At 37.2% G+C, this 15009-nt stretch overlaps 1 protein-coding gene across 2 annotated transcripts in view; it reads left to right on the top strand.

The window, feature by feature from the left end:
• The window catches only part of ddhd1a (DDHD domain containing 1a), a 35850-nt gene that overhangs the window by 13741 nt on the left and 7100 nt on the right, over nucleotides 1-15009 (top strand). For both annotated transcript variants that reach the window (XM_030126384.1, XM_030126382.1), the window contains 6 exons: nucleotides 1514-1642; nucleotides 4000-4147; nucleotides 10421-10530; nucleotides 12551-12657; nucleotides 12738-13000; nucleotides 14219-14294. In XM_030126384.1, coding sequence (XP_029982244.1) covers nucleotides 1514-1642; nucleotides 4000-4147; nucleotides 10421-10530; nucleotides 12551-12657; nucleotides 12738-13000; nucleotides 14219-14294 — 833 coding nt within the window. The remainder of the gene's footprint in view (nucleotides 1-1513; nucleotides 1643-3999; nucleotides 4148-10420; nucleotides 10531-12550; nucleotides 12658-12737; nucleotides 13001-14218; nucleotides 14295-15009) is intronic.

The following is a 15009-nucleotide window of genomic DNA, read 5'->3' as shown; positions in this document are numbered from 1 at the left end:
AGAGTTCATTTAAAAGGGTACATTTTCCACTTTCTGTGTTTAGCATGTGGCTAAAACACAACTAAAGCTATGACTCTGAACCCTGTAATGGGCCAGCATTGAGATTTTTTCATGTTTCATGACTAGTTTATGTCATATTATTGAAAAAAAAGAAAACGATAACCTACCAACCACATAGAATAAATGGAGGCTACTGGTCATGTTTGAACACTATTAGAAGTGTTGTGGATTGTCAAAGTCTGAATTCAGTGCTATTTTAACTCCTAAATGTGGCTTTTCCTGTTTATTTTTTTAGGCAAGGCCATCTATTTAAATTTTCTTAATGGTGCATAGAGACACCTTCACCAGGCCCTCATGTGTCATTTCAACCTGTGCTAATTTGCATTGCAAATTGGAAGACTCACTAATCTCTATCGAAGTTAATGTTGCATTTATTAGTTGCTCAGCTGTAGAACTTGCCACTCATCTGCATTTTTTGGGTTAAATTCTCACAGTTATCTGCTCTGTTAAGCAAATCTGGCCCATAGGTTCTAATATTCCATGATTTTATATAAAAATTTTTTGGTGAATCAGAAAGATACCTGAACTTCTGCACTGTGTGAATTGAGTCCAGGCTCATTTCTTCTCTCCAATGACCATGAAAGCCATGTTCAGTAAAGCACCATAGTACAGTTAATATTTACATCACCTTACCGTTTGATTTTGCATTGTCTCTAACCGTGTTGTTACCAGTTTCAAGCCAGCAATTACATAAACTCAACCAGATGCATTGCTTCAAATGCCTCACCTTGTAGGAGGTTTAATCCCCAGAGTGGTTCAGAGCAGTACAAAGAACCATGACTGTGCACTGGACCAACGCCAAACTCTTCCACCAATCTCATCCTGATGAACTTGATTACAAAAGACATCTAAGGACACACTGCATTGATGACACGAACTCTCTCAAGTCAACCAGTTTCATTTATCGTTCTCAGCTCCTGTAATAAACAGCATCTCCTCTCTAGCCATAGCTCTGCTCTTACTTGGTCCTGTCACTGCATTAGAACCCAAAAACCTGCCTCAAATGTAAAAATAAATGTATTTTTTAAATTACATCACAAGGTTGTAAATATCTTATGTTAATCTCAATGTTGGTACAGAAGCAGGACGGACAAGCAAGAGCTGAAATACTGGTGGTGGGATTCATACTGTGTGATAGTTTGATGTATTTTTTTCTTACCTACTGCAGATCAATGCTCCAGACTGCATTTGATTGAGCTGTTTAAATCAATCTATTCCCAGCTATCGGCTTATTTGTTTTGCCTTCAAGATGTCTATAATGTGGTGTAGTTCTGATGTGTTTAATCTCTCTCCCTCTGTACCCTGGAATTTGTATTTCCAACCCTTTGTATTGGTGAACATTTCCCCATTGCCTTTTCCTGACCCTGCCCTCTCTTTTACAAACTTCCCTTTCCATCTTTCTCTTCTGTCCATTCATTCACTCACTCCTCTCTCGCTGCCCCTCCCCCCACAGCTATCCACAGTCTGAAGCTGAGCCGGACCCATGTGGATTGGCACAGCGTAGAAGAGGTCTACCTCTACAGTGATGCCACCACATCCAAAATTGCACGGACTGTCACTCAGAAACTGGGTTTCTCCAAAGGTTTGTAATCACAAGAAACAGATACATATGATTGAAAGTCCATGTCTACAGTCGTAGAAAAGATTATTTGACCATCAAAAGTCATCAAAAACAATGGTTATGCAATCAAGTGCAAACTCCTGTGTGTATCATGTGACTAAAACAGACAGAAAAGAAAACATGGAATGACTAAAAGCACTGTTTTTGGAAGTACAATGTCATAGATATTGATGTTAGAACTTAAGTGATTTTGGTTATTATCAAGAAAACACGGAAAATTGCTAGATATCAGCTCTGAAATTAAACTCTTATGAAATGTTTTTGTTGTTATCATTATATTTGTCCAAACAAATGTACCTGTAGTTGTACCAGGCATTAAAATGAGCTAGAAATAGAAGAAAACAAGGGTGGTCTAATCATTTTTTCTGCGACTTTATAAAATACTATTAGTTGGGGTTCAATCATGTCTTCATTCATGCTATACTGACTATACAATTAGTTATAGAGACTAAACCTAAGGAGTCAGAATTTTTGAGAAACAAACATGTTGTCAAATTATTCTTTATTCTAATCTCATAATGAATAGCACTCTTGCACATTTTTGATCCTGCACTTTAGTTTTTGAGTTATGTAACTGTTTGATACCATAGTGTTATTTTTAGATAAAATACTGTAACTCAACCAAATAACCTCCACATTACATAAGAAGGCACACACTTGTCAAGGAGCTCCTTGGAGCAGTATATTTATGTTGGGCTTTATATTTTATTTATCTATAAGACATTTTGTTAAGTAACCCACACACCATACATTGCATATTCAAATACTTTATATCCATATATTCCTTGTATGGAGCGGTATCTGCTGATGTAGGCCTCACGTTTTGTCTGTAACATGTTAATACATTTTTAAGAGGACTGTGGATGTTCCATTTGACAGAGACATGTTCTTAGTTCCAGGCTGTGCTTAACCTGGGCCTGTGACCTTGGGTTCTAATGCAGTTGTATTTATTGTTTAGTTTTACTTTATGGCTGACAAAGGGCCTTTGTTTCTATGGCTGTAGTTCTTTTGAGGTCAAACGTGTATTTTCTGCTTCCCCATCAGGCCATACCTTTGATTCACAATATACCTCTTGCTGCCCTCACAGCATGTATCCATTTGCTGTTATTCAACAGTTGTTTTCACATACTGTAGCAGGGTACAGTCGAGTCTCTTAACTGGATTAGCCCAGAAAATCATGCAGTATCCATCTGGTATAATCAAGACTAGGTTTGATCAAATAGCCCAAGTGTAACTGAAAAGATAGCAACTGCAGTGTAACCCCGGGTCTGATGTTTGATCTGTATGGATGAATGTAATCTGATCTGCAATCTCTCAGCTCGACGCAACATTTTCATCTCCCGCACGCAGATTATAAGGGGAGGAGTTGGCAGTGGTTATCTCAATCCCCCCTGACACATAAATGCTCAGTGAGCGGAAATCTCCTTAGTGCTATCCAGACAGCAGCAAATTCCATTGGCTGCTATCACCTTGCAACTCACACATGACTTGACTGGACTCTAGATTCTAAATAAAGACATACGCTAAATGCAGGTGCTGCTACAGTCACAGCAGGAGTCTGTCTCACCTACTAGCCTCTTTGGACGGCATGGCTCACATATTTATAGCCTCCATCTAACTGTAGAAACAGGCTTATTCAGTACATATCAATATACTGTAAAATTCATATATAAGGGATAATCTATCACAGAAAATAGGGTTAAAATGATTAAATTTTAACCCAGATTTAAGATTAACTAGAATTCTGGGGTGTAATTACACACAGCACATGCATATGATGAATTCATTAATCTTGCATCAGCATCTTAATTATAACTATCTGCCCGCCAACTTTCAACTTAATCTCATGTAAAATAGCTGAGAAATTGATTTTTTTTAAACAGCTGGGACAGATGGACAGACAGATGGACAAGCCTTCTAGTAGAGATGAATGGATGTATTAAAAAAGACACTGAGGGCAGCAACTGACAGACTGTATTAGTCATGTTCAACAGTTGATCCAGTCTTCTGGTTCAGCTCCAGGACCGTTTCCTTCCTGAACTAGTATCTTTACAAAAATACTGTTAAAGACACAGCTAAAAAATGTTATTGCCCTCCTGCCCATTTGTCAGATTTGTTCTTTATTCTACTAACAACTTGAATTAGCAACTCACTCTACGTTCACATTTGAGGAGTGGACATTGAATTGTACCCGAAGGGGAACTTTTGTATGATCTGCTTCTCCGAATAAACAAAGAAATGGGGGGGGGGATTGTTTTCCCTGTAAAATTTGCTGGTCTACACCTAACGATCCACGTCTGTTCTGTGTTATCCTCCAGCTTCCAGCAGTGGAACACGGCTCCATAGAGGATTCGTTGAAGAAGCCTCACCTGAAGACAGACCCCCTCAGACCACACACATTGTCTTTGTGGTCCATGGGATTGGGCAGAAAATGGATCAGGGGCGCATTATTAAAAACACTGGAATGTGAGTCCATACACTAATATTATCACCAGGGAGGTTATGTTTTCCTAAGCTGGGACCAACCCTTTTAGTATAACTATCAGGTGTCGATACTGAGAGCTGAATGAATGTTTGTGTATTTCACAGCTTTTATATAACTAAATATCTAGTAAAGCCAAATGCTGATCATATCACAACAGTCCCAAAGTTGTGGTATTGAAGGCAAAGGTATCAAATATGAACTAAAAACAGTGGTTTGGTGCATGTCTAATTTTACGTGTGTGTACGGAGCTGCATTTTGGCAGGATTATGCAAAACTAAAGCACCAATTTTGGTGAAACACAGTGGAATGGGCATGAGCAAATTGTTAAAAGAGGAAGAGGCTGTTTTTTCACATTCTGCGATAGGTTATTTGATTATATTTCAAGACTGTGGGGTCTCTGCACAGGTATTTGTCCTTAGTAAAGTAAAGCTGTGAGACTCTTGCCCCCTACAGAGGACAAAAATGCATTTCTGGGTATCAGATGGATATGCATAGTGTTTTATGCCACTAAGAGTTAAAATGTTTTGGCTTCATTTCACAAGAATTTCATAGGGACTTTACCCACCAACCAATTCCAGGTCACGTGAATACATGCTGAGAAATGTCCTAAATTACTGTGAAGTATGTTTGCACTCTGTTCCGTTTCTCTTCTCCAAATCTTCTGCCTCTCACGCTTCTCAGTGTCGTTCTGTGCTTTGCTGGACGTCTGTGAGGGCTGCTCACTTCTTCTTTCTTTTAGGTTTGCGTGACCATCTTATGCACCACAGACGTAGACATCCGATCAGTGTTTTTCTTCTGTGCTTTTGTTTTTTCTTTTTCCTTTTGTTGTTTGCTTACTGATTAGGAGTTTCAGATGTAGACCGGCCTGACAGGTTGCACTGATTCCAAATATGTGCTGCATTTAGGCGATGTGAAACTACTATCCACACTCACTACAAACCAGTGCTGTTTTTAAAGCTTTTTTTTAAATACAAACTATACGCAGCATGCATAGTGCAGTCTAAATTCATCCCTGCTATTTTCCCTTGGTTATTCTTCTATTTTCTACAAGCCATCCGTGTTATTTTAAGGATTTTTCTGCACCTGCAGCTTTTTAATTCTGTCCTTGTCCCCTCCTCTCTACATCTTTGTCACCTTGTGTTTCCCTGCTGTTTTCATGCTTCATACTTTATGTGCCTATTGTGTAGTGGCTGTGAAAGATAGAAGAACACTATGAACCTGAGAATCCACAAGAAAACGGCAAAATATATTCAGCAGATACAAACAAACTGCAAAACAGGCATGCTAGATAACATTTCTGCAGAGTGTTTCAGTATTCAAGTCAAACTACATGATATCTATTCTGTTACAGCCTGTTTTGGCCATAGAGCTTTAGTTCATGTTAAGAATGATAAATGGTCGAGCAGATGCTTTATTTCGCAGTGGACATTAACTGAAAACCGTTTATATTTGTGCCATTTGTAGGAATGCTTAAAGGAGTGATATTTTGCTTTTTTAAATGGAATTATGCATGTTAAAACATTTCCCAGTGGTCTACGTAAGCTGTAAATGCTATGCTTGGGTCTGTATTCTTCATTAATTCAACTCCACAGGTCCATCATCAACAATATTTCTGAGTAATGACACCAGAAAGGTTGTTTTGAGCGCTGGCCCTTTAAATGCACATGAGCCACTTCACACCCCCGCCCCCTCCAAGTTGTTGACCTTGCGCTCTGTCCCATTCAGCCACTTGTGTTTGTTAATATAACCAACAACTGTGTATTTTTGGTCATCGGCTCAAAGTTTGGACATGTTTTCAGTATGGACTACAACCGCTGCTGCCGATAAATAATTATGGCGTACTCTGAGAAATGTTCATCGGCAGTCTTGACCTTATAAGTGCAAATATTGTGATCTAACTTGTTATAAAACATCAGAAATTAAGCAGGAATAGAAACGGGTTGTAGAAATCCACTCGATTTTTTTGCCAAAATGAATATAAAGATAGCTTTGCAGCACCTGGAGGGTTCAAATTCAAACTTTATGAACTATTAGGGTCCAAATACACAAATGTACCAAAGACTAGTAAAAGTGGGTTTAGCAAAATATGACCCCTTTAAGTGACATAATGGCTGGTTGAAAGTTGACATAGCTGCACAAAATATGAAGCATTCGGTAGATTAAACTAGTCACCAGTATGTAAAGGTGTTCAAATGAGCTAAATCGTAAATGTATTTCACAGTAAAATACAACAGACACATGAATGCAGCAATAATACGAATCCAGAAACATCACGACACTGAAAAGTTAAGGTATCTTTGTGCAGTAAAATGTTCCCTGGTAGACAATACATAGGCTACATTTGACTGATTATATTTAATGTTAAATCCAAAATTCTTCTACTGGTGCCACTAAGTGTTTAATTAATGTGTTATAAAGTGTGTGAGGAGCCACTATCCACCTCTGTCAGTGCACTACAGTTCCTGATGTAGTTTAATATTTGGGTTTTTCACATCACTGTACTGTTGGGTATCTTCTAAGTCAAACCCTCTGACAGTTCTACCATGAAAGAGGAGCTAAAAAAACATCTTAAAAACAGAAAACTACAATAGGCCCCAGTTTCTGAAGAACACACACTAACAAAAACACATGGCACATGGCTTTAATGTCATTGTTTGCTTGTGAAGCTCAGAGTTACTTATTAGATTTATAAAATAATAACATACACTACAAACAAAAAGTTAAGGATATTTTTAATTTTTGGGGCTATTTTTTTCAGTCGGGATTCTCGCACAGCACTTTTTACTTTTTTGTGTGTGAATTGAAACATTTTTTTTAATGACCAGACAGCCTAGTTTTATTTATAAATGGCAAAAATGACAAAAAAAGACAAAAAAGAAAGAAAATATACTTAACTTTTTGTTTGTTGTGTATAATCTGAAGCAGAACAGCAGGCTTAGTTACTTCAGAGTACATATACAAAATTAATTCTTTTTGTGAAGCCTTTTTTTTTTACCACACCAATTACACCACACATTCATGAAATACGGCATCTCTAATCACAGTGAATTTGAGAGGAGACCAAAAAAATATGCAATTTGCAAGATTATACAACATTTGACACATTGCATCTAAATGTTCAGATGGATGTAAACAAACCAGTTATACCAGCAAAATCTGTGCCAATTTAATCTTTTCCATTATTTAAATAGAACAAGTTAAGTTAAATCCCATTTACTCCAGTGATTATTTCTCAAAGGTTTGGTAGCTAATGCTTGGTTTAGAGTATAAGAAAATTTGCAATAATTTAGCTGAATAAACTCTTTTACTGGCTTGCTGAGGTCTTTTTGTCTTGTAAGCCTATATGTCTTAATAAGGAGTTTACAGGTGTCGAGGGAGGAGACAACAATGACTAAGCACAATTTATAAAACTTTCTAAAGAAACCTGACAAAGCAAATTACTATATTTCCCTTTGCTTAGAGTTCTAGAGCGGATCAATATTTGGGCTGGGCATAAAGCGTTTCTCTGAAGACACAGTGTAATTGACTGTCTGCGCTCATTGGCCCAGCTCCATGACCCTTCCAGGCTGTACTACATGCTGTGCAGACCAGAGCCATGTGTGTCTGTGTGTCACACAGGTAGAGCCAGGCCTCTGTCCAAGGCTTCGGCCAGTTAAGTAATAAAGTAGACCAAGTCGAGCTGCAGAGCACTTTAAGCTGTACTCGCTGTTCCCTCTGGATTACAGACTTGGACGCCTCCCTCAGCCAAAAAGAAAGATCAACCCTCGTCTAGCCGCTTCATCATTGACTGCCGTAGCTTTTACAGTTTCTCTTGACTAATCCAGATCAGGAACAAGAATCTAAATCAGTGATGGAATATTGATGATTAGTGGAGTCCCTGATCCCTGTTAGAGTCACTGTTAATGATGGGAACACTTTTAAATGAGTTTTTTCCGCAACATTTTCGATTGTTATCCATTTTCTTTAGAATTTCTAATATGTGGTCTGGTGGTCCATCTTAAGTTTTTTTTTCTTCTTTGATATTTTCCATGTCAGGATTTGATTGACAGGTCTGTGTAGCTGTTTGCTCACCCATTGAGAGCTGACAGCTTTTGTTCATATAATAACACATTTTTTCTGATGGACAACTGCAGGTACGGTTAATAGGGTCCATATAAAGACTGTAAAATGACTTTGTTATGCACTGCTTACTGAAATTTACAGTTTTACCGAGACTGAAAAATAGCCCTTAGCATTGTCTTACTGTTGACACCTCAAGATCCTGTAGATGTGTCCTTTTTTTTCCTTCTACAGTCACTTCGGACTCCAAAAAGCCTACATGGCGGTGGTCAAATTGCAACCCACTGGGTTGTAAAACAGCCGTTTAGAAACCAACGAGTGACGTCACAGTTCCTCCATCCACTAACTGTACGCATCGTGTGATCTTGACCCCTCACTGCTGACAGACTGATCAGGGGTAGCCTCATAATTTTGAAATGTGTGATATATAGGAGAATAAATCTGGATAATAATGTCAGTACTTTCTAAATAGAACTACAACAGCCAATGGGGTTGGCTGGGATGGTGTTACCTCAAACTTGAGGCCAATGTTGGCCAGCACACTACATTTTAATGGACACTTAAAATTAGAGGTAGACTGGTATATCGGGCCGATATTTGATTTTTTTCAATATCAGCCATCGGCCTTAATTCTTTTTTGAAAGCTGATACCTGATCAGTAGTAAAAATGTTATAAGATATTTGACCAGGCACCTGTGTGGGTAGCACTTGAAGTTCAATAAATGTTAAGAGTACTATGTGTATGTGTATTAATAATTTCATTTATATTGCTGCATAAAAATCTTAATTATCTGATTGTTCCAATTGTATTTTACCGTCAATGTGCTTTAGGAAAAAAAAAATCAGCCCAAAAATCAGCTGTAGATATCGGCCTTTGGCTGACCAAATTTTTAGAAATCTGCATCAGCCTTAGAAAAACTCATATCGGTCGACTTCTAGTTAAAATTTAGTGCATGACTCTAGCTGCTTTATTAGCTCTTTTAGCTGTGAACAGTGTTGCCTTCATCAGCTTTGATAGCAATTGCTTCATACATATTCTCCAATGAAACTACTGGACTTCTACAAAGTATGTTCAGTTTAGAGAAATGTACATTTTTAAATTTTTGATACATTTTTTTTAAATATTAAAGATTTTCCTTTAGTTATAATGGGCCGTATTTTGATGGTTTGTAACGTGGAAATGGTTAGAGATATCAATATAGTTACTATTGAGCACTGATAGGAAGTCATATATGGACTTTAATTGAATTTGTGGAGTTATCCTCCAGTGAAAGCACCACCCACTTCTAATGGGAGATTAATCTCTTGCATCAAGACCACAGGACTCTAACAGAACAGAACCTGACAAGCTCACAAATTCAAGTTCTCATTGATTTTTGATTAAACATGCTTGTGGGCCACTGGTCCTGTTTTTCCCCATTACATTTGAGGTCATGTGAGGTAGAGTGATACTCTGTCAAAACTCTGTTTTGGGAAAGGCAGCCTAAACTCAGAAATCACTTTTATATTCTATCTAGCTTAATTTGTTTGATGAGAGCATATTTTCCTCCTAAAATAACATTTTAATACATAATGTTGTTCTAGACCTAGCACTATAAAGGAGTAAATGTCCTAATGAATGCCAGTCTGAAAACTAGGGGAGTGTTTTAATGCTGCACTCAGCGCTCAGACCATTCAAGATCGTGCAGACAACCCTGTCAAAAACCCCAATCATGGAGCGCCCACCTAAAAGCCTCTCTCAGCCTCTATTTAGCTGCACCACCCTCTCCCTCTTTGTATATTTAGTGTATCCTGTGAACTAATGCTGCCCCATATAGGAAATAGCAGCAGTGCAGCCATTGTGTGTCTGCTGCATGATTGAAGCTGCTGCATCAGTGAGCAGTAAAATGGGTGTCCTTCTTCTCTTCCTGTCAGTCATTTAAGGCTAGAAGAGAAAGAGACACACAGGCTTCATAGTCTGCCTGTAGGGGAGGGAGACATAAGTAGAGAAAACTGCTCTTTGAGTCACAACAGGACATTATGAAACACTATTCTTATCTAGATAAAACTTTTGCAACATTTTGTTTTTTGCATGTTGTGATATTTGGACATATAAGTATAAACTAACTAATCAGCTGTACTGAAGGGCAAAAAGATCAGCCAGTATTTGGGTGCAGCGATTCATTAATGCGTCTTCTGTTTTAAATTCTTATCAGGCTGAGGGAAGGGGTGAGAAAGATGGAGGAGAAGCACTTTCCAAAGCACAACGACGAGCATGTGGAGTTCCTGCCTGTGGAGTGGCGTTCCAAACTGGCCCTGGATGGAGGTGTGTGTTTGTCTTCTACTTAGTGTGCACACAACTACAGAAAGGGATACTAAAAAAAGAATTCTATAAGTAAGGGAGATCATAAATATTTGTGTTTTTTTGTACTTGTGTACTTCAGACATAACCCAGTTAAGTCAGCAGTGCGTTCTCACTTCTGTTGTGCTGTGCTCTGGGAAAAGTGAGCTCAGGGAGGACAGAAGCCTCCTGTGGAGCAGAACACCTGACAGTACTGGAATTAACTGTGTTATTCAAAGGAGGGCGACTCACAATAGATAGAAGTGTATGCATCATATTGTTTGTTTGTTTGTTTATTTATTTCGAATATTTGCAAAAAAATCAAACAATAAAAGAATTATATAAAAAAGAAAGTAAACCATTTGAAAAGGAGCGGGAAGAAGTTTAATTTAGTATCTCCCACCCTCTTACTCCATCCTTCACCTACCCTAAATTCCTCTGTCAGATCCCATAAGTAACTCAAAAATCCTCACATATCAGACTAAATTCTGACTATGCATAAAACACAAAATTTCTCTACATATCAAGGATAGACTGTCCATTTTGCAGCAGTATTTCACATTAAAATAAACTCTGTCCTTTCCAGTAATGGTGCACATATCAAAACAAAAGTAAACTCTGTCTATTTAATTTCATATTCAGCTGCCTGTTATTGATTTTTAAATACCAAAAATGTTTCCATCATTGTGTGAATGTATATGTGTACGGTAATTAACTGCATCACTATGAAGTCGGTTGATGGTTACCATAGCAGTGGAAAAAAGTTTCCGGACATTCTAACCTCCTGAGACCTTGGAAAGTACAAGTTTTGTTTTGTTTATATGTATATATATACATATATATATATATATATATATATATATATATATATATATATATATATATATATATATATATATATATATATATATATATATATGTGTGTGTGTGTATATGTATGTATGTATGTATGTATATTTATTTATTTATTTAAACTCTTTTTATTGAAATTTGAGCAATGACAATACAAAAAAGTCAAAACACTACACCTGCACTCACATGTACACACACACACACACACACTAAAAAAAAAAAAAGGGGGGGGGGGGGGTCTCCCTACTTCCTTAATATTAAAGTAATCAATTTAAGGGCTGCCAAATTGAATAAAATAACTTTACATTATCTTTTAGTAAAAATTTTATTTTCTCCAAACATAAGCGTTGCACAATTTCTTTCAACAGAGTCTGATGAGTTGGAGGATTTTTGTTCTTCCAGTTTAACAGAATAAGGCGTCTGGCCAGTAGTGTCACAAACCTCAAAACAACACTCTGTTTAGTCCTAAGGTCCACTCCTGTTGGTTCCACACCTAACATTATTGTTACTGGGTCTGGAGGGATCTGAAGTTTGGCTTTTTTTAATTAAATACTTTCCTATTTTGGAATATCATAATGCAAGAGTTTTTTCAGATGCATTTTTTATTTTTTTTTTTTGGAATGTCCTTTGCGGTGCACAATTATTTTTGTTTTTTGTATAAATCTGTGAAACTCTTGTCCACAAACATAAACAGAAAACCCATAGCTGGGTCTTTGGAGGATTAAAATTTTACACAAACTCAAATATCATGAAATATTTGTGGATATTTGTGTTTTAAAAGGTATGGATGCATCAGACAGACAAGAAATATGGCAGATTTTTTTGTTTGTTGTTAACAAGAACAAAATAACAAAACGAAATGCTTCATAATCTTGACTTTCAACATCTCATGCACTGGATGTGTTTCATTATTTGGCTGAAAGTACATCTGGTCTTAATGGAACATCACATGTGTAGAAGAGAGGATGTGGGTGCGGAGAATGGAACAATACTTGGCAGAGTTCAATGACTTATATCACAATATATCACAAATTCATGGGGTGTCCGAAACCTTTTTATCCACTGCTGTATTGCATCACTATGAGCTAGGTTGATTGAAGGGAATAAAAAGGGACATCACTGTAATGTGTTATTGTGTTCTGTGCTTGTGTAGATACTGTAGACTCCATTACACCAGACAAAGTGAGAGGACTGAGAGACCTCCTCAACAGCAGTGCCATGGATATCATGTACTACAACAGCCCCCTTTATCGTGACGAGGTGAGTCTCACACTTACACCAAACTCTTACACCTATCTTTGTCAAAAGCTCATTCTTTAACATTTCCTGTGTATTTCTAGATTACCAAGGGCCTAACGCAGGAGCTAAACAGACTCTACTCACTCTTCTGCTCCCGAAACCCTGACTTTGAGGAGAGAGGGGGGAAGGTGTCCATCGTGTCTCATTCCCTCGGTTGCGTCATTACTTACGACATCATCACAGGATGGGACCCGGTGCGCTTCTGTCTGCAGGAGCACCGCGCTGTGGAGGAGGAGCTCGACCTGCAGTGGATGTCCTACGAGGAGAGGCATCTGTTAGAGCAGCTGAGATTCACACGGAACAGGTACAACAGCAAAACAAACCGCTAGAGGGGATGAGTGCTGTGAGTTTGATCAGCAGAATAATATAAAACAGGGACCTGGATATTTACTTTTGACCTAATAACGTTTTTTTCGTGATTTACCATCTGCTGTCTTAGCGTGATATATATATATATATATATATATATATATATTTTTTTTTTTTTTTTTTTTCCACCATTCTCACATCCATATTCACTATCAAATGGTGTGTTCTTCTATTTTTTAACACATGTTGATTGATTGATTGATTGATTGATTGATTGATTGATATCTTTATTTCAATCATGTAAGAGAATGAGAACAAAACAAAATGATGACTTAAAACTGCAACGTCTTAAGCCTCAAAATTTACATGAGCGAAAAGGAGTAGGAAGAAGTATAAACTTATCTAATCCTACCCCTTCAAACCTTTCTATACTTACTGAAAACAACACTGTCCCAATTTTATCAGCAATTTTGAAACATGTACATTTAGTCACTCATTCATCATACCCTGCAAAATTGATATCCAAATAACAAACAAACACCTTGTGGAGTTTATTTATCAGTGTACCTCTGGAAATCATTTCTTTATACCTCTTTTTAAACACAATCATACTGGAAATTTGTTTTAGTTCTGCACTCAATCTGTTCCACAGTTTAACTCTTAAACTGCACCTCTGTAGGGTTTCCATAAGACACTGACCAATGTGGTTTTCACAGTGTGAATACAGATGAGAGGGAAAAGGTACTGAGTCAAATTTTCGATAACTGATTGACAAAACTGTAAGGAAGTGTTTTTAATGTCAAATGATGGTCTGATAAATGTATTACAATATAGAAGAATATGTATTCTTAGCTTTCACATTGACAGGATAAAATACATACTAATAGATAAACATTCTTTTTTCCTTTTGCTGTGGATAGTAACTTATGTCATTAAACAATCAGTTATTGTTACTGATTTATTGATGTGAGTCTTTGACCAGAACTGTGTCCATAATTGCACTCTGTTATTCAATGAAACAATCAGTTATTTGGAAATAATACCATAGAATACTGTAATCAACCAATCAGAATAAAGTAGTCAAGTATTTTACAAACGGTAATAAGATTTGATAATGAGGTTTTGAAAGAAGATTAAAGTATATTAGAATGTATTTCTCATCTGTTGGTTTTATATGTTTATCTACACTGTGCCTCTTTCTGTTTCACAACAGGATGCGAGAGTTGGAAAATCAGCTCATCACACTGGAGGCCTCCAGACCATCAGCACCACCAGCACTCAAATTTAAAGTAATGTGTTCAGTTTTTAAGCATCTACACATCTAGAGTACATAACACATTAATAAGCATTAGGATATTCATTTATGGAATTATCTTCAAGGATATGTTTCTTGGTTCCATTATATGTTATCAAATGATTGAGCATTTATTTGCTGTAGTAACGCCCTTAAAACTTTTCCTAGTCTCAAATATTATCATGAAATGTTTGCGGAAAAATCTTTTTTATGTTTCTTCATCAAAAGTGTGGCTGCATCAGACAGACACAATCAAATGCAAGTTGTTATATACCCCCCTCTGGGGCGGGTGAGGGTAAAAAAATAATTAAAAAAACACCAGGAATTTCGTCCATCCGATATTTTTGTCCAACTGACTTCTCAATTTTCACCCGATTAATTTTTTTTTTTTTTTCAACTTGAGACTTGGACAGAATAATGTGGACAGTTATTTAATTTAACTTAGGCTGTAATTATCTTTAATTTCAAGTTCAAAATGAATCCCTGACTGGGCAGGGTATCAGTGAGCAGGAGGGGCAAAGTGTTGTTGACCGGGCGGGGGTATTAGTAAGATCTGCCTACTTTTCATTTGTTTGTATATTGTTAACAAGAAAAACTAACAAAACTAAATTCTTTACAGTTTCAACATGTCATGCCCCGGATGTGTTTCATTATCTTGCTAAAACATTCGGTTTTGACCTCAATGGGACAGAGCATGTGCAGAAGGGAGC

The sequence above is a fragment of the Sphaeramia orbicularis genome, chromosome 22 (genome assembly GCF_902148855.1).
Source record: "Sphaeramia orbicularis chromosome 22, fSphaOr1.1, whole genome shotgun sequence".
NCBI lineage: Eukaryota > Metazoa > Chordata > Actinopteri > Kurtiformes > Apogonidae > Sphaeramia > Sphaeramia orbicularis.
This window is presented reverse-complemented; position numbering and strand designations above follow the sequence as displayed.